This window comes from Salvelinus sp. IW2-2015, linkage group LG7, assembly GCF_002910315.2.
Source record: "Salvelinus sp. IW2-2015 linkage group LG7, ASM291031v2, whole genome shotgun sequence".
Lineage (NCBI taxonomy): Eukaryota > Metazoa > Chordata > Actinopteri > Salmoniformes > Salmonidae > Salvelinus > Salvelinus sp. IW2-2015.
The window spans coordinates 10,514,124-10,534,718 of NC_036847.1; the positions used below are offsets into that span (position 1 = coordinate 10,514,124).

Genomic DNA, 20,595 nt, shown 5'->3' on the forward strand with positions numbered 1-20,595 from the left:
CAGACATGCATGTGATGATATGTCGAGGCTGGTGTCTTATTTTTACGTCCTGCAATGCCACATAGACCAGACTCGTACGGTGAGCTGAGACGTAACATGGTGAAGTATCTAGTTTTCCCAACGTTCCTGATATGTAATGTCACGGCAGTGTTGGGACTCGTGTATTGACCGGTGGAAGCCGCTGCTATGACAGTTTAGTGGCAGGGTACTTCATGTGAAGTGTTCAATCCGATAGTAAAACGTGAGTTAACCGTGCACTCCGGGCCTCTTTCTCCTCTGCAGCCATGGGATGAAAACCGCAGATTCTTAACAAAATGTATGTAGTTGCATGTATGTGCATGACACATTTTTTTTTTCTTTTTTTTTTCTTTTTTTTTCTTTTTTTTTTTATGTCTTTTTTGTTTTTGTTTTTTTTAAACACTGTGCCCTGGTTTATATGATGTATCGATCTGACGCAGTTCTGTAAGTGTTAAAGATGTGAACTAGTTGGTCATGTAATTCATTTTTTTTCGGTTTTTCCCATTTTTTATGTCCTTTATTGTCTGGGGTTGGGGTTGGGGTTGGTGTGTGTGGTGTGGTGGCGGTGGTTGGTTAGGTGTTTGGGGGGGGGGGGTACTTATATTGTGCTTGGTTGACGGGTCATCTAAGTTAGTGTCATGCACAAAGTAGATGTCCTAACCGACTTGCCAAAACTACAGTTTGTTAACAAGAAATGTGTGGAGTGGTTGAAAAACAGTGTATGTAAACTTCCGACTTCAACTGTACATACATACATACATACATACATACATACATACATACATACATACATACATACATACATACATACATACATACAGTACCAGTCAAAAGTTTGACACACCTACTCATTCCAGGGTTTTTCTATATTTTGACTGTTTTCTACATCAAAACTATGAAATTACACACATGGAGTCATGTAGTAACCAAAAATATTTATATTTGAGATTCTTCAAAGTAGCCACCCATTGCCTTGATGACAGCTTTGCACACTGTTGGCAGTCACCTGCAATGCATTTCAATTAACAGGTGCGCCTTGTTCAGTTAATTTGTTGAATTTATTCCTTAATGCGTTTGAGCCAATCAATTGTGTTGTGACAAGGTAGGGGTGGTATTCAGAAGATAGCCCTATTTGGTGAAAGACCAAGTCCATTTTATGGCAAGAACAGCTCAAATAAGCAAAGAGAAATGACAATCCATCATTACTTTAAGACATGAGGGTCAGTCAATCAAGAACTTTGATAGTTTCTTCAAGTGCAGTCTCTCAAACTATCAAGCGCTATGAAGCTGGCTCTCATGAGGACCACCACAGGAAAGGAAGACCCAGAGTTACCTCTGCTGCAGAGGATACGTTCATTAGTTATCTGCACCTCAGATTGCAGCCCAAATAAATGTGTCACAGAGTTAAAGTAACCGACACATCTCAACATCAACTGTTCTGAGGAGACTGTGTGAATCAGGCCTTCATGGTTGAATTGCTGCAAAGAAACCACTACTAAAGGACACTGATAATAAGAAGAGACTTGCGTGCGCCAAGAAACACGAGCAATGGACATTAGACATTTGGAAATCTGTCCTTTGGTCTGATGAGTCCAAATTTGACCAACCACCACGTCTTTGTGAGACGCAGAGTAGGTGAACGGATGATCTCTGCATGTGTGCTTTCCACAGTGAAGCATGGAAGAGGCGAGTCCAGGCTCTGTCGTAGCCGGCCGCGACAGGGAGACCCATGGGAAGGCTCACAATTGGCCCAGCGCCGTCCGGGTTAGGGGAGGGTTTGGCCGGAAGGGATGTTCTTGTCCCATCGTGCACTAGTGACTCCTGTTGCTGCATCGTTGAGAGCATCTTGACTGGCTGCATCAGCGTTTGGTATGGCAACTGCTTGGCATGTTACCACAAGGCACTACAGAGGGTAGTTCCTACGGCCCAGTACATCACTGGGGCCGAGCTCCCTGCCATCCAGGACCTCTATACCAGGCGGTGTCAGACGATGTTCAAAAACTCCAGTCACCCAAGTCCGACTGTTACATCTGCTACCGCACGTCTAGCGGTTTTAATGCACCAAATCTGGAACCTACACGACAGCTTCTACACCCAAGCCATACTGTAAGACTGTTAAATAGTTAACTAAATAGCTAGCCTATCTGTATTGACCATTTTTGCACTAACTCTTTTGATTAATCACATACGCTGCTGCTACTGTTTATCATCTATCTTGTTGCCTCGTCACTTTACCCCTACCTTACATGTACATATCTACCTCAATTACTTTGTACCACTGCACATCGTCTCAGTACTGGTAACCCGTGTATATAGCCAAGTTAACCTTACTCACATTGTGTATTTATTCCTTGTGTTTATTATTTTAAAATGTTCCTCTGCATTGTTGGGGAAGGGCCCATAAGTAAGCATTTCACTTCTAGTCTACACCTGTTGTTTACGAAGCATGTGAGAAATACGATTTGATTTGAGAGATTGACAGGCACCAGTGATCTAATTGCCACCCTCTCTTGACTGTCTGTCCCCAGGGCACCAATCTGACTGACATCTGCACCGAGCTGCTGCTCCACGGTAACCTGCTCAAGATCTCAGCCGGCAACATCCAGGAGAGAGTCTTCTTCCTGTTTGACAACCTCTTGGTCTACTGCAAGAGGAAGTCCAGGTGAGAACGAGAGAGGGAGGAGATGTAGGGGATGGGGGAGGGAGAGCGGGTGAGGGGGAGGTTGTGATGGGGTGACTGAGATGAGAGCGAGATGGTGGAGAGGTAAGTGCCTCATGAAAGTGGCAGGAATGAGCACAACGTGTGTTCATTCAGTGTCAGAAAGAAGCCAGACATGGAAAAACCGAGTGAATCCCCAAATCCTGTTTGTGCAGTGTGTACCAAACAAGACAAAGTCCACCTAACATTGTGTGCTTCAGGACTGTGAAGTTGTTTTTAAAATGTATTTCTATATATTTTTGCAACTTTTCTTTTCTGTGCAGAAAAAAAACACTTTCACAATTTTCTGTTCAATTTCCTAGGGTTTCTGGGAAGAAGTCCATCAAGAGGACCAAGTCCATCAACGGTCCCCTGTACCTGTTCCGAGGAAGAATCAACACCGAGGTGATGGAGGTGGAAAACGTCGAGGACGGAACAGGTTTGTGCCAGTCCCACCAGTCTTCATATACTGTACAGTGCTGTGACAAAGTATTTGTCCCCTTTCTGTCGTCCAGGTCCTGAGGCAGCAAAGCATCCCCAAACCATCACACTACCACCACTATGCTTGACAGTTTTAAGGTTTTTACTGTTGAATGCAATGTTTGGTTTTCGCCAGGCATAATGGAACCCATGTCGTCTTTGTAAACTCAGGTTCCCTTTATCTAATATTACATTTTAGTTGAAGATCTGATGACATTCAGTATTAAAAATGTGCAAAAATAGAGAAAATCAGAAACTCTTTCACTACACTGTAGTAACATCATCCCTCTTCACCCCTCCATTTATTCATTAATTCAATCATCCCTTGCTCTAATCATTCATCCATGTTTAGGCATTTATCACATTTGTCCTCCATCAGTTGATCATTACATTTTCTTTCTATTTATTTGGGATTAACTCACTACAGGTCTGGCTGACGTAAAATCATAAACGAAAAACACATCTATTCTATCTATGCTACAGTGTTACTTAGGCTTCATACAAACCAATAGTATTACACGATAATGAATTCACTGATGGAGTAGGTGATACACATCTGATGAGTGCTTACAGTTTGGTTGTAACTATGAAATCCTGCATAGGTTTCTCACACTTTGAATGACTAACGGTCGATAGGGAGGTTATTAAATGAATTTGACGAGTGCTTGCTCGCAGTGATAATGTCTTACATTGGTTCAGACAGGATGCACAACCTGCGTTTCTCACCTTTGAACTACTGGGATAGCTGCTGCTGCAGGAACTTACCAACTTACCACACCGTTCTGCTCATTTTGCTCTCGTGATTTATTGCACACTAGCCTGTTTTTGCAAGACCTGGGTTAAAGTAGTATTTGAAATGTTTTAAATATTTTAGCTTTGCTTGATTGAGTTTACCTGGCGCATTGAAACAATAAAATTGTCCCAAAACTGCCAACCCCACATATCTTGCATTCCAGGCAAGCTCAAGCAAACATTCAAAGTATTTGAAAGATTTCAAGTACTATTTGAACCCGGGTCTGATTTGTTTTTCATGTAGCTCTTGTTTTAGGGCCTTAGGGGTAGAAATGCACTTCTTCCTCTCACATGCCTCCTTTCTGTGCCCCGGGGCTGTTGCCTATCGCCTGGTACGTTCAGAGGTAACCACAAAGAAAAATATGTTCTCTCTGTTTCTCAGAAAGACAATATAACCTAGTAGTGAGACTGAGGTCATGTGCCATTTTTACACTGCCAGTTATATGTGTCTAACTTGGATGTGTCCAAGGGTAATAATGTGTTGATTTGTAGCATTGTAGAAGCCCTGAAATATCTGTGCTTTTTATACCGTTCAGTTGACAATTTTTAAGCAGGGCTCAAACTACAAAATCTCATTCAAACAGATTCACTCAATATCCTTATTAGCTACCCTCCTGTAGGTTTTCGCTCCAACACCAGTTGTGACTAACCTGATTCAGTTCATCAACCAGATAATTATTAGATCAGGTGTGGTAGATTAGGGCTGGAGTGAGAACCTACTGGACGGTAGCTCTCCAGGAACAGGGTTGGAGAGCCCTGATTTTAAAGTAATACGTTCAGAGTAATAAGGATATTGAGTGAATTCGTTTGAATGAGGTTTGTAGTTTGTGTCTTGTCGGGCCTGTGTTCTTCCACTGAAGAGTACAACCTTGAAATGCGCTGAGGGTAGGTTTCCCATTCACACGAAGAGTAATTCAAAGTGTTTTGGCGTGAACGCATTTATCACACACATTTAGATGAACGCAACAACATTACCCTCCTCCCACGTCCACTATTGTTTGATACACGCACACCTCAACACCATTAGCCCTTTTCTATGCTCCCATCTTCTCTCCCCCCCCCCCTCGGTGCCAGGGGGTTTCAAGTCTATTTATATGACCTTTTAACATTACACTAATGTACTTCCATTACCCCCAGTCCATTCATTATGCATTACAGTCACCTAGAGCCAAAGAGTTGGTCAAATTGGAATGGAGCTGAGAGGAGAGGGAGACAAGGAGAGGGAATGCGAGGGCGGAGGCGAGACGGACCTTTCTGTCGAGTCAGCGGAAAGATGTCTTTTACTAGTCAGTTATTGTTTGCTATTTTAATTAGCAGTACTTACAGTCTGATGGATATTTGAACTCTGAGGTATTTCAAGGACAAGTGAAGCTTGAGAGTGTTGTGGCTGGGCTGTATTGCCCTCCCAGTTACTTCTGAGGTCAACACGAGTTCATGAACACTGCATGTTTTATCCCCAAGAAAAGCTAGTACAGTATTAATATCAATGTCCATCAACAGCATTGAGGTTAAATGTAATAAAGGTTATTTCTAGAAGAGGAGTCACATGTCGGGTGTGTACCATGGTCCGTTAATTGTTTTTTACCTCTTGTTTTAGCCGACTACCACAGCAACAACTACACGGTGACCAACGGCTGGAAGATCCACAACACGGCCAAGAACAAGTGGTTTGTCTGCATGGCCAAGAACTCGGAGGACAAGCAGAAGTGGCTCGACGCCATCTTGAGGGAACGAGAGCAGAGAGAGAGTGAGTTTAACAAAAAAGGGGCATGTCCTCGCTTTTGGAGTCCTGCTCCCCCCTCCCTTGAGAATGTGAGGCTATCATGTTTTCCTATTGTACTGTCTGACTTCATAGACTTATACAGTATCTCAACAACGCTATGCTATGGTGAGCTAACACAATTAAGGTTCAGATAAATAAATGGTTAGCTTTGCAAGAGGTTACAAATGGAGTCCCTCTGTTGTGAGAGATCATGCAGTATGCATGCAAATTAATGCCTCACTAGGACGGTTGTGGTATGCTTATGGTCTGTGGATTATAGTATGTCTCACTGCTCATTTTGTCTCTCTCTGGCTTTTGTTTCATAAATACATAAAGATTGTGGCATAAGGACCTAGAACTTTAATACCAAATGAATGCAGAAGAATAGTCTGGAGTTTAACATTCAAAAGAAAGAGCCATCCGTCTCTTACCATGCAGTACGAGACCCATGTTTGCTAATCAACACTCCTGAGAGGAGAACACACTCTATACAACAGTTCATTCACAAACAAACTCAAGATGCGCTAAAAACAGAATCTTCGATTCCAACAAGAGCCTGAAATAGAACAGCCAGTATCGGCTTGCCAGAAACGGCAGCTCACTAGAGAGTATTGCAACACAGTACCGGTCACGGGTTGTTGTCAGTCTGTGATACCACTCTGTTCTCTCTCTGTTTTGTCTAGCCATCTATACCGTGGCATGAAAATGAGGCTCGTAACACACTTTGTATGCCATTTCGCGACTTGGTGTGGAGTGATTGCAGACGTTTGGCATGAATTAGCAGCTTGGGAGCAGTCTTCAAGAACTCTGTAATTAATAGTGTGTTCAAATCGAGTCACACCCAAAACATCCTGGCACTGGAATAAAATGATCTTTTGGTCCTCTCTAAAAAAAAGAATGGCACTAAAATACCTCTTTCTCTAGTTAAAATGTGCTATTTGTGGTAGTGTTTGACTACACATTGAAAACATGTATTTTGAGGAAGATGGATTATTTGTTCAAAACGTCATTGTAAGCTGAGCACTCTTACTCCTCTTGTTTAATGACTTTGCCTCCATTTTTTCCCCCTCTTTTGACTTCAAGTGTCTCCACATGAGGAGTAAGGACACCTGTTCAGCACTGGCCACCTGTCTTTGTGTTTGCGTGCGCATTGGGGCGTGCTAATAGCGCTTGAAAGGCTTTTACTGACTTCTGTGCCTGTAGGCATGGTGACACCTGATAGCATTGGAGGCAGAAATCACCACTGCTTCCCACCCAAGCTGTAAGTGTATGGGAAAGATTCAACTTAAACAGCTGAGGGTTTTGAACGTTACAACCATACCTGTGTTCTAGCTGTTTACAACAATTGTAGCTTTAATATTTCAAATGTAGCAAATGAGCCTTCCACATGGACTTTTGCGAGCGGTCACCTGATCCTGTGGCTAAAGTGAAGAAGTGGAGCTTTGCAGAGTACCAAGGGCCATGTTGGGTATTGGGTTACGGCAGGCGGAAATTGACCTGAGGCTAACAGATGCCAGATCAGTCACAGTGCAGCCAACCCCACACCCTCACCACACCCCCCTCACCACCAGCCTGGCCCACATCTGGAAGGCTTGACCACATCCCTTTCATCCCCGTTTCACTATTGATACCTAACCCATTGTTGAATCCCAGTTTCCACCAGCACACCTCTTTTAAATGTCCCCCTGTTTTGCCATGGCACTGGCTTTAGTTGGACATTTTGGTTGTAGCCCCTTTTTAAATACTCCCAAGACAGATCCATTATTATTGCCCTGCCAGCTGGATGTGGCTTGGATCGTCTTATCAGCGTTTTCGTGGAGGCTGAGGGGAAATGAGTGGGCTAACATGTTAGCCTGTTTGCCTGTGCCAGTGAGAGTGGGAAGAGGGGGCCTCTGGACAGGCTCTGACAGCTGGACCAGCAGGCCAGGGCCGGGGGCCCCTTGCACCAGGACCAGACCCCATTCTGTTCAATGACTCTTTGTTTGAATCCACTCCAGCTGCTGTCAAGTGTAATCCAACCCCACCTTCATCAGCGGCACCCAGCTCTGGCACCCCCGCAAATTTAGTTGGAATTGTCTGAGTCCCACGGTTTAACAGGACCGAGAGGCTGACAGTGGAGTTGAGTTAGTCAGAGACCCTGGTGATGGAGCTCCAAAGTTCAGAGAGCCCAACAGTGTAGTTTAGCAGCTAACTGAGCCCCACTGTGGAGGTTAGCCAGTCAGAGAGCCTCACAGTGACGCTCCAAAGTTCAGTTAGCCCCACAGTGGAGTTAAGCTGCTCAGAGAGCCCCATGTTGGAGTTACGGTTTAGAAGCTCTATGAGCATGCTGGACCTTCAAAGGGCTCAACATCAACAGACTGTAGATTTGAATTGTCTGTACATATTTGTCACAATTGAACAAATTGCTCACTCAAGGGTGTTGCAGCTTGGTAAACATAACTGCTGCTCTACACTAAAGATAAAGAAGTCTGTGGTGACACAGTACATTAGCAGGCGACACAGTACATTGTTCTAGACCTGGACAGACTAACTTCTGGCTTTCCCTCCATAGGAGGCGGCAGATGCGAGCCGCCATGCTCCGTTCCTCTCCTACCCCTGTACCGTGTCAGAAATCCCAACGGGACCCTACACGCAGGGGCATTGTGTCTTCTCACAGCCCCGTGACAGCCTCTTTCCCCCCCGGGGGCTGAAACGCATAGATGTCTGAGGGCTGACTGGAGGAAATTATGGTGTCCCTCAGGGCTCGGTGTTGGGACCTCTTTTGTTTTTGCTGGCACTGTGGGACAATAGCTGCTGCCCCCCCCCCCATGCCAGCCAGAGTGTCAGACATGGGAATCAGCATGATGTCTTAGGCAGTGAGAGGAATGAGCTGTAGTCTTTATCTCTCTCTCTCGCACACACACTCATACACATTCTTGGACCACACAGTTTATAGTTACCCCTAGACTCACTGTTGGGTTAGAAATATATTAATAACAGTTTATAGTCAACTCAGGCTTTCGATAATGAACTTCATATGCAAATTGCTTTGGTGTCTGACCCCTTGAGTGTTTGTCTGTTGCAGGTCTGAAGCTGGGGATGGAACGGGATGCCTATGTGATGATCGCCGAGAAGGGCGAGAAACTCTACCACATGATGATGACCAAGAGCCGCCACCTGATCAAGGACCGGCGCCGGAAGCTGAGCATCGTTCCCAAGTGCTTCATGGGAAAGTGAGTTCTTCCACACTGAACAGTCCATTGCGTTTGTGCAGGCTAAGCTTGAAATCTCAAATGGTACAGTGGTTGGATGACAAAAATAGGTGCTCAGTTGAGTGGGTGACCTTTCAACTGTGAACAAGGGTACTTTTAAGACATCTTCGAGGTACAAATACATGACACTGTGGGATTCCTCCACTGAACCAAAACTTCTGCTGTTAATAGTGATCATATTATATATTCAGTGGGGAGAACAAGTATTTGATACACTGCCGATTTTGCAGGTTTTCCTACTTACAAAGCATGTAGAGGTCTGTAATTTTTATCATAGGTACACTTCAACGGTGAGAGACGGAATCTAAAACAAAAATCCAGTTAATCACATTGTATGATTTTTAAGTAATTAATTTGCGTTTTATTGCATGACATAAGTATTTGATCACCTACAAACCAGTAAGAATTCCGGCTCTCACAGACCTGTTCGTTTTTCTTTAAGAAGCCCTCCTGTTCTCCACTCATTACCTGTATTAACTGCACCTGTTTGAACTCATTACCTGTATAAAAGACACCTGTCCACACACTCAATCAAACAGACTCCAACCTCTCCACAATGGCCAAGACCAGAGAGCTGTATAAGGACATCAGGGCTAAAATTCTAGACCTGCACAAGGCTGGGATGGGCTACAGGACAATAGGCAAGCAGCTTGGTGAGAAGGCAACAACTGTTGGCGCAATTATTAGAAAATGGAAGAAGTTCAAGATGACGGTCAATCACCCTCGTCTTGGGGCCTTCCATTGCAAGATCTCACCTCGTGGGGCATCAATGATCATGAGGAAGGTGAGGGATCAGCCCAGAACTACACGGCAGGACCTGGTCAATGACCTGAAGAGAGCTGGGACCACAGTCTCAAAGAAAACCATTAGTAACACACTACGCCGTCATGGATTAAAATCCTGCAGCGCACGCAAGGTCCCCCTGCTCAAGCCAGCGCATGTCCAGGCCCGTCTGAAGTTTGCCAATGACCATCTGATGATCCAAAGGAGAATGGGAGAAGGTCATGTGGTCTGATGAGACAGAAATAGAGCTTTTTGGTCTAAACTCCACTCGCCGTGTTTGGAGGAAGAAGAAGGATGAGTACAACCCCAAGAACACCATCCCAACCGTGAAGCATGGAGGTGGAAACATAATTCTTTGGGATGCTTTTCTGCAAAGGGGACAGGACGACTGCACCGTATTGAGGGGAGGATGGATGGGGCCATGTATCGCGGAGATCTTGGCCAACAACCTCCTTCCCTCAGTAAGAGCATTGAAGATGGGTCGTGGCTGGGTCTTCCAGCATGACAACGACCCGAAACACACAGCCAGGGCAACTAAGGAGTGGCTCCGTAAGAAGCATCTCAAGGTCCTGGAGTGGCCTAGCCAGTCTCCAGACCTGAACCCAATAGAAAATCTTTGGAGGGAGCTGAAAGTCCGTATTGCCCAGCGACAGCCCCGAAACCTGAAGGATCTGGAGAAGGTCTGTATGGAGGTGTGGCCAAAATCCCTGCTGCAGTGTGTGTAAACCTGGTCAAGAACTACAGGAAACGTATGATCTCTGTAATTGCAAACAAAGGTTCCTGTACCAAATATTAAGTTCTGCTTTTCTGATGTATCAAATACTTATGTCATGCAATAAAATGCAAATTAATTACTTAAAAATCATACAATGTGATTTTTCGGATTCTTGTTTTAGATTCCGTCTCTCACAGTTGAAGTGTACCTATGATAAAAAATTACAGACCTCTACATGCTTTGTAAGTAGGAAAACCTGCAAAATCGGCAGTGTATCAAATACTTGTTCTCCCCACTGTACATTGATAATAACATTTGAAATCCCTACATTCTGTAGGTCTGAGGGAGGTGGATCACAACAGGGATGTTGTGTTGAAAAGGGTTCCATCCATTCTGTCTAACCATTCCATGACTAATTTCTGTTGCATATAATTACCGGCCACTGAGAAGTAGAGGAGGAATTGAATGGCCAGCAGGGTCCTGGCAGAATGCCTAACCTGGCCCTATCATTACATCTCTCCTAGCCTGCCATAATGATACCTACTGTAATCACCCTTGCATTTGGAACGGCCTAAGTTGATTCCCTTACACACCGTATCATTAAGCAGGCGCTTCCTGAGTCTGCCGGCCTTTCCTCATCCATGTGCTCACACACACACGCACACACGCACACGCACACGCACACACACACACTCTTAAGCAAACCCGGTGCAATCATTCACGCCACACACTACACACCACTCACTAATACAATCAGTTTCCCAACCCCAACTGATGAGTGAGATGACTGGGAGTTGTTTTCCATCCTGTGTTGGGAGCCAAGAACTTGTTGTCGGAGGCGACTGTTTTCAACCAACACATATAGAGCTTCCTTAAGGAAGAGACCTTCCCTTTAACTGCTAGTGCATCATTAGACAGACCCTTCAACAGCGAGACGCTGGACTAAGCAGCTCTTTTCTTTCTGTCCCCCCAGTCTTTCAATGCTGTGAATGAACAATGAGGGCCTGGTTTGCCTCCAGTAATGCATTTTCCATTACGCCCCACAGCTCCACACACAGTGTTTTGCGAGATTACGAACAGTTATTAAAATTATTTATTATTTGGCACAATTTTTTGGGGGGGGGAGGGGTGAATATAAAAAAGAGGGTAAAACCGTGATGGTGATCACTGGAGCTTACATTATGGAGTGAGTCAGCATCCAAGGGAAATATTTAATGAGTTTCTATAGAACTGTAAACCGCAATGCAACCTGCAATGAAATGTCAGGGAGGTAAGATTCGATGGGCATTATAGGTGGGGCTGTTGCCATTATGTCTTCAGCTTTCAGTATTATTTGAGAGGACACTGACAGGTAGTGTAGGTTCCTGTATTCGATTTAGTAAAGGGTTAAAATTCACTATAAAATATAAAAAATATATACAAATACATTGAGCCAACCAGCATCTATCGATGTCATCTGTCAAAATAATGACGTTGGATATCAATTGAGTTTTTAGTTGATAACACCAATAAGTGGTCAACGTACACATTCTAACCAGTTTTCAACCCCACGAATCAACGCAAGCATTTCAAGGGGTGGGTGGTTTATTTCAAGAAGAATTCCCGTTTGTTGACAACTCAATTAAATATAAACCAAATACGGATGTTGGTTTTACGTTAAGTCAAGATTTTGTCCCGGAAGGTAACTACTATCATATCGAAGACGAGGTGCTATAAAATAACCCCTCCTTTTCTTTCCCCGAAGATGTTTACTCTACTGACTGTCTCGTACCCAGACAAGCTCAGTGCGTCAAGCCATTCAAGCCATCCATGTTTTCCGATTTATTATTTTTATTTTGCTCACTCTGCTAGACATCTAGTTCGGGCTCCTAATGAATCCTTTTCCAGGAAAAGTGCTCTACCTCTTAATGCAACCATATAGCCTGTGTGTGTTTGAGTGTGTGATCACACGTGCGAGCATGTGTGCGCATGTCTGTGTGTGTGCGTGTGTGTGCGCACGCTTTGCATGTGCACGTACTCTCCCTTCTCCGTGGCTGTCTGAGAAAAGCGATCCATGTAAGCACAAGGGGTTTTTCAGCACTCTTACCTCCTGTCAGCACCTCACTGTAGAGTGAACAAGAGGCTCTCACTTTCCCTCCCTTCCTGTTTCTATTCCTCTTTAACCGCTCTGTAGTTCTGATGTTATTATAAATCAACATAGCTCACTTCGGGAGATGGCATTGCTCACTAAGTGTGGTTATTAGATTAAATGAATCTCGTACAGAATGCCGATTTGGTAGTCCCTCTTATTTACGGAGCTCCCTTAATTCCACCATTTGTCAACAGCGTATTTGGGTGGTTGGTCATACTTGGTTCTTCTTTTAGCCTTCCTCATTCTCACCCGATTTGCTGCTGTGTTTTTTTGTTTTGTTGTGTGCCCACATTTTGGGCCTGTATTGCATCATGGATACGGCAATGCACCAGGGCCAGGTCTGTACTTATTAGGCACGAAATGAAGAACCATGGAGGGAACCATGGTTCTTCTTTCTTATTACTTGTGTAATAAGAAAGGCTTGGTTTTGTTTTGTGTAAAAACATTTTTGCTGTTTTGCTATGTTGTGCACTAATAAATAGGACCTAGGTTGGAACATTCTTGCGCATGCTGGATTTCCTAACTGATGTGGTAATTAATTTTTACAGATTAGTATCTTGTACACGAGAAACAACTTTTTGCAATCAAGTCAACACACTGAGTGTACAAAACATTATGAACACCTGCTCTTTCCTAGACAGAGACTGACCAGGTGAATCCAGGTGAAAACTATGATCAGTTATTGATGTCACTGGTTAAATCCACTTCAATCAGTGTAGATGAAGGGGAGGAGACAGGTTAAATAAGGATTTTTATGTCTTGAGAGAATTGAGACCTTGTGTATATGTGCCATTCAGAGGGTGAATAGGCATGACAAAAGATTGAAGTGCCTTTGAACGGGGTATGGTAGTAGATGCCAGGTGCACTGGGTTGTGTCAAGAACTGCAATGCTGCTGTGTTTTTACACTCAACAGTTTCCCGTGTGTATCAAGAAGGGTCCACCACCCAAAGGACATCCAGCCAACTTGACACAACTGTGGGAAGCATTGTAGTCAACATCCCTGTGGAACGCTTTCAACACTTTGTAGAGTCCATGCCCCGACGAATTGAGGCTGTTCTGAGGGCAAAAGGGGAGGGGTGCAAGTTAATTAGGAAGGTGTTCTTAATGTTTTGTACACTCATTGGATGTCACAGCAGGCTTGTTTTTCAAATGATCCTCACTTTCCAGCCACACATTCCCTGAACAATGCAAGTTCTTTTACGCTGCATGTGTAAACATAATCCCTAAAAACCAGGGGTGGAATGAAGAAAGGACTAAATGTGACAGATTGTTTGAAACTAACTGGTTGGTGTTTTTTTATGTGTGTCTTTTGCAGCTGCTCTGGAAAGTTAAACTCTTCTTCTGCTTTGGAAAACACACACATTGTTCAGAAATCACATCCAGGGCCGGTTCTAGGAGGGTGCTGGATTGGGCTTTGCCCACCCAATCAGAAATAATGGAACATATTTAATATTTAATGGAACATATTTAAAATAAAGTAAAATAAATGCATGCTTATTTAAAATTAAAGCCATAAAGCTGAGGAGCAAAATGTTGGTAAAGATATTGTCCTTAATTTTACACTTCTGAGGTCAAAAAAGGGGTGCAACTCAATAGTAGGAAGGTGTTCTTAATGTTTTGTACACTTAGTGCCCTATTTCACAAGGGGACCTACTTGACATTTTTACCTCAGGTCCCTTGTTCAAGAGGAAGCAAGCCTCTTGACTGACTGATAACAATATTTCCAATAGCTAATTTGGAAGACCTCATTCTAGCATGCTGTAGGTAAAGAATTGATGAAGCTTCCGATACAGACGTGTACACACACACACACACACACACACACACACAGCCTCTCTGTATTCTCATCATTAGCAGTGATTTACTCCTCTGTGTGACCGCTCCAGTATCAAAATTAACCAGAACGCTTACGTAACACCCCACCTGGCCAGAGTCCACTTGAGCCTTCTGCCAATGTCAATCAGCAGCATGTCTCTTTGAAAAACACACACAGTCACACACACACACACATATATACACAGTCGCACAAACACACACTTGTGAGAGGTGCACTACACAGATCTGGCTGACAATCACCTCCACATACACACCACCACAGGCCAAAAAAAGCAGTACCCCCATTCAGTAGGTCATGAGTGACTCTTTTATTTATGGTAAAATATGCCCACCGGACAGACAAGCTCAGGTGGGAGCAGATGGCTCAAGGTGTCTGTGTTCTAGCATGAACACACACGCTACAGGAATCACACGTTTACTGCTTTCACAGTGATACCCACACACATTTTGGCGTGAACACGCGGGAATCACACTTTTATTCTGCTTTTGCAGCAGGGCACATAAGCATGCTTACACAGACCGAGACACGCACACACTTGTTTTTCTATCCTTGTGGCGACCTAAAATTGATTTCCATTCAACATCCTATTTTCCCTAAACCCTAACCTTAACCACTAAACCTAAATGGAGGACAAGATAGTGCAGACAGACATGGTTGCCCTGTTTTTAGCTTCTAGCCAACTTTGTAGCATATCTTTTTTTGTGTGTGTGTTATTTGTTATGTTATTTCTCAGAACGTTTCTTGTATTACAGCCGGAAATAACTTTAGGATATTAGATCCGTGGTCACTCACCAGAGGTTCAAGCAAAAATGTGATTTTCCCTGACCTGGATCCTTTCAGAGGCAGTTCTGTTCATCCTGGGGGCTGCACCAAAACGTTCACACCAGAGAAGAGGTAGGAGTGAGGCCCTAGTCAGACTCAGGCGGCATCCACCGCTTCCAAGTATATAACTTGCTAATGTTCAGTCCCTGGACAATAAAATAGACAAGCTCAATGCAAGGGTCTCTTTCCAGAAAGACATCAGGAACTGTAACATACTCTATTTTACGGAATCATGGCTCTCTCTGGATATATTGTCCCCGTTATTTGGTCATTGTCATATGCCGTGTATATTCCCCCCGAAGCCGACACCGCGACAGCTCTTAAGGAACTACACTGGACTACATGCAAACTGGAAACCGCATATCCTGAAGGCACATTTATTGTAGCTGGGGAGTTTATTAAAGGAAAGTTTAAGGAAACCAAAGTTCTATCAGCGCATGTCCTGTGCTACACGTGCAACACTGACTCTGGATCATTGCTACTCTCCCTTCTGGGATGGCTACAAGGCCCTCCCCCGCACTCCCTTAGGCAAATCAGATCACGACTCCATTCTACTTCTCCCCACCTAGGCAGGAACTTCAACGGGAAGCTCCTGTGGTAAGGACTATTTTAACGTTGGTCTGACCAGTCAAAATCTATGCTTCAAGGTTGTTTTGAACACGCGGACTGGGAAATGTTTTGGGTTGCCTCTGTGAATAGTATCGACGTATACACTGACTCGGTGACTGGGTTCATCAGCTAGTGCATAGAGGGTGTTGTTCCCACTGTGACGATTAGAACTTATCAAAATCTGTGGATAGATTGCAGCATTCACGCAAAACTGAAAGCGCGAACCACTGCATTTAACCATGGCAAGGTGACTGGGAACATGGACGTGTACAAACAGACCAGCTACGACCTCCGTAAGGCAATCCAAGAGGAAAACAGCAGTACAGGGACAAACTGGAGTTGCAATTCAATGACTCAGACACGAGACGTATGTGGCAGGGACTTCAGACAATCACAGATTATAAAAGGAAAGCCAGCAACGTTGCAGACACCTCGCTCCCGGACGAGCTAAATACCTTTGCCCGCTTCGAGGAAAACACCTTAGAGCCGCCGATGTGGGCCCCTGACGCTCTTGAGGACTGTGTGCTCCTCTTCTCCATTGCTGACGTGAGCAAGTCATTTAAGCATGCTAATCCTCGCAAGGCTGCCAGCCCAGACGGCATCCTAAGCCGCGTCCTCTGAGCTTGTGCAGACCAGCTTGCTGGAGCGTTTACGGACATTCTATCTCCACATCCCAGTCTGCTATCTCCACTTGCTTCAAGCTGTCCATCATTGTTCCTGTACCCAAGAAAGCGAAGTTAACTGAACTAAATGACTATAGACCCGTTGCATTTTGTCATTATGAAGTGTTTTGAGGCTAGTTAATGACCATATCACCTCCACCCTACCTGACACCCTAGACCCAATACAATTTGAATATCGCCTCAACAGATCCACAGACGACGCAATCGCCACTGCACTGCACACTGCCCTATCCCACCTGGACAATAGAAATACCTATGTAAAAATGCTGTTCATCTTCTACAGCTCAGCCTTCAACCCCATAGTGCCCTCAAGCTCATCACTAAGCTCAGGGACCTGGATCTGAACCACTCCCTGTGCAACTGGGTCCTGGACTTCCTGACGGGCCGACCCCAAGTGGTGAAGGTAGACAACAACACCACCGCCACACTGATCCTCAACATGGGGGCCACACGGGTGCATGCTCAGCCCCCTTCTGTACTCCTCGTTCACCCATGACTGCATGGCCACGTCTCCAACGCAATCTTCAAATTTGCTGATGATACAACAGTGGTAGGCCTGAATAACAACAATGACGAGACAGCCTACAGGGAGGAGGTGAGAGCCCTGGCGGAGTGTAGCAAGAAAAATAACCTCTCCCTCAAAGTCAACAAAATGAAGGAGCTGATTGTGGACTACAAGCGACCGCAGAGAGAGCACCCCACCCACAGCGACTGGGCTGCAATAGAGCGGGTCAAAAGCTTCAAGTTCCTCTCCGTGCACATCACTGACAACCTGAAATGGTCCCTTCACACAGACAGCGTGGTGAAGAAGACGCAGCAGGGCCTCAGGAGGTTGAATATATTTGTCTTGGCCCCTAAGACCCTCACAAAATTAAAATTAATCAGATGCATTATTGAGAGCATCCTGTCGGGCTGTATCACCGCCTGGTACGGCAATTGCACCATCTGCAACCACAGAGGGTGGTGCAGTCAGCCCAAAGCATCACCGGGGGCACACTGACCTCCAGGACATCTACAGCACCCGGTGTCACAGGAAGGCCAAGAAGATCATCAAGAACCTCAGCTATCCGAGGCATGGCCTGTTCACCCCGCTACCATCTAGAAGGCAGAGACCTTACAGGTGCATCAAAGCTGGGATCATCAGACTGTTAAACAGTCACCACTATCCGGCCTCCGCCAAGTACCCTGCCCTGAACCTTAGGGCAGCAGTCTATCTACAGAGTCATTGAACAATGGTCACATTAACAATGTTTACATACAGTTTCACCCACTTCATATGTATATACTGTATTCTAGTCATGGCTCATCTTATATAACTTATTTTTTTTATTTGTCTTGATTATGTGTGTTTTTATTGCTACTGTAGCTATTACTGTGTTGTTGGAGCTAGAAACGCAAGCATTTCGCTGCACTTGTGATAAAATCAGCAAATCTGTGTACGCGACCACAAAACTTTGATTTGATAACACTAACGCCTAAAATTTTAAATAGCCTTTGTGCTTGTGGGGATGTGATACTTTTCCTTGTTCTACTATCCTTGTGGGGACTTTTGGGGATTTCAGGTCCGAGGATAGAACAAGACCACACACGCATTGCATGAACACACACACATTGCATGAACACATGCATACATACATTTTGGCATTAACACACACACACAAATCACACATTTGGCCTGCTTACGCAGAAATGCTCATGAACACACGTACACATTTATTATGAAAACAAATGCACAGGAATCGCACGTCAAGGCTGCTTTCGCACCAGAGCACATGAGCAAACACATGGGTCGTTATACTCACAAAAAGCTTATTTCTCTCAAATTTTCTGCACAAATTTGTTTACATCCCTGTTAGTGAGCATTTATCCTTTGCCAAGATAATCCATCCACCTGACAGGTGTGTCATATCAAGAAGCTGATTAAACAGCATGATCATTAAACAGGTGTGCTGGGGACAATAAAATCCCACTCTAAAATGTGCAGTATTGTCACACAACACTATGCCACAGATGTCTTAAGTTTTGAGGGAGTGTGCAATCGGCATGCTGACTGCAGGAATGTCCAACAGAGCTGTTTCCAGAGAATTGTATATTCATTTCTCTACCATAAGCCGCCTCTAATGTCGTTTTAGAGAATTTGGCAGTACATCCAACCGTCCTCATAACTGCAGACCATGTGTAACCACGTCAGCCCAGGACCTCCACATCCGGCTTTGTCTGAGGAGGGGGGTGCTGAGGAGTATTTCCGTCTGTAATAAAGCCCATTTGTGGAAAAACTTCTGATTGGCTGGGCCTGGCTCCCAAGTGTGTGGGTCTATGCCCCATTCAAAAGAGAACCATTGCGCTCTCCCAGAAGCTAGGCTGGTGCGTAAAACCCGCAAATTCAGACAAACAAAAAGGTGTTATGGCTTCGCACTCAAAGACGTTGCATAAAGCTTACTTAATTATTCAATTTTTTTAAATTATTTTCATTGCATATAGCGTACACAGATGTTTCAGCTTTACAGCCTTTCAGTGTGTAGGAACATTTTATTTTAATTCAAAACAGAATTTGTAAAGAACAACAAATGAGCAGCAGGTTTTCTAATCAGAGTTGCCACTCATCTGCCAATCAGGGATGTGGATTTTCTGGTCTACCTGTATACAAATTAGTCGCAAAGAAATACAGAATTATAGGGTAAGGGAGTGGGCACGAAGGGCAACTCACTATGCCCTCCCAGGCCCACCCATGGCTGCACCCCTGCCAGGTCGTGAAATCCATAGATTAGGGCCTAATGAATTTATGCCAATTGACTGATTTCCTTCTATGAACTGTAGCTCAGTAAAATCTTTGAAATTGTTGCATTTTAGATTTTTGTTCAGTATACATCTAATAGTCCAATCATAGTTGAAAAGTAGGTGAGCTGGTTCTACTCTTTTTGGCCATTTTCTGGTGTTTTGTGGTGAAAAACTGATTGGCTCTATCGTAACACGGCAACCCTGTTACCCATAGTCAGGCTAGAAATATTTCAATAATGACATGTTTTTTGTGAAGCTTGCATTCAATTGCCCCTGGCTGTTGCACACAACAAGCTTCCATTATTTCCTGTCACAAGGGGATTTATGGCAGACTTTTTTTAAAATTAAATCGTCAGCCTGTTACTTAATTTGGCATTTAATAGGCACTTACTCTAGTCATTTATTTTATTTAACCTCTTGATGGGAGAAAGTTTTTTCTTAAGTTGAACATGTGCTCTTTATTATAATGTTTTTTTGTTGTTGAAATCAAACGTTTTTTATTTTATTTTGGTGGAATGACCCACATACACCTTTTTTCATGAACATACACATAGGAATCACACATTTAACCTGCTTTCGCAGGAATGCTCTCTCAAACACACATTCACACAATCAGACACACACTCACATTCACTGTTCCTCGTTCTCCGGGGAATTGATTTTGCTCAGTGGCGTGGAAGATTGAGCAGAGGGAAATGTAATTTTCTCTTCTCCAAACATGTGTCCAACACTCGGTGTCAGAAGAGGGAGAATACACTTTGAGGAGAGAATCTGTATTTATGTGAGAAAGCTTCTGTATGAATGGCACCACACAAGCCATGAATTGGCACTTTTTGGAGCGAGTAATGAAAGAGATGGGTGGAGAAATGGAGAAAGATGGGGTTTAAGGCTGGTTGGAGGGGAGCAAGGGAGAAAGATAGAAAGTGGTAGGAAATGTGGGTTAGGGGATGACGAGGGAGAGGAGTGAAAGGGAGAGAAGGCAGAAGTAGCTTTGGGAGAGCTTATGTTACAAAGGACTTTAAAGGGCTATTTATACCCTACGGAGACGGACCCTACAGAGCGTAGCACAATGTCGTTTTTCGTCACAAAAGGGTGCACTCCGACATTCTACGTATTCCCGTGCCACATGAAGATTGTCATGCACCGTATCATTCCTTGCGTAGCCATGGGGGCTGCGAGGTGTAGGCAATGAAGCCCGCTTGGTTCTTTGATCTGATATATAGGCCATGCATCAA

At 44.2% G+C, this 20,595-nt stretch overlaps 1 protein-coding gene across 1 annotated transcript in view; it reads left to right on the plus strand.

Moving 5' to 3' along the window:
- Positions 1–20,595, plus strand: part of LOC111966365 (phosphatidylinositol 3,4,5-trisphosphate-dependent Rac exchanger 1 protein) — a 113,960-nt gene that overhangs the window by 38,723 nt on the left and 54,642 nt on the right. The window contains exons 7-10 of the mRNA XM_070444624.1: positions 2,547–2,680; positions 3,040–3,155; positions 5,586–5,735; positions 8,815–8,962. Coding sequence (XP_070300725.1) covers positions 2,547–2,680; positions 3,040–3,155; positions 5,586–5,735; positions 8,815–8,962 — 548 coding nt within the window. The remainder of the gene's footprint in view (positions 1–2,546; positions 2,681–3,039; positions 3,156–5,585; positions 5,736–8,814; positions 8,963–20,595) is intronic.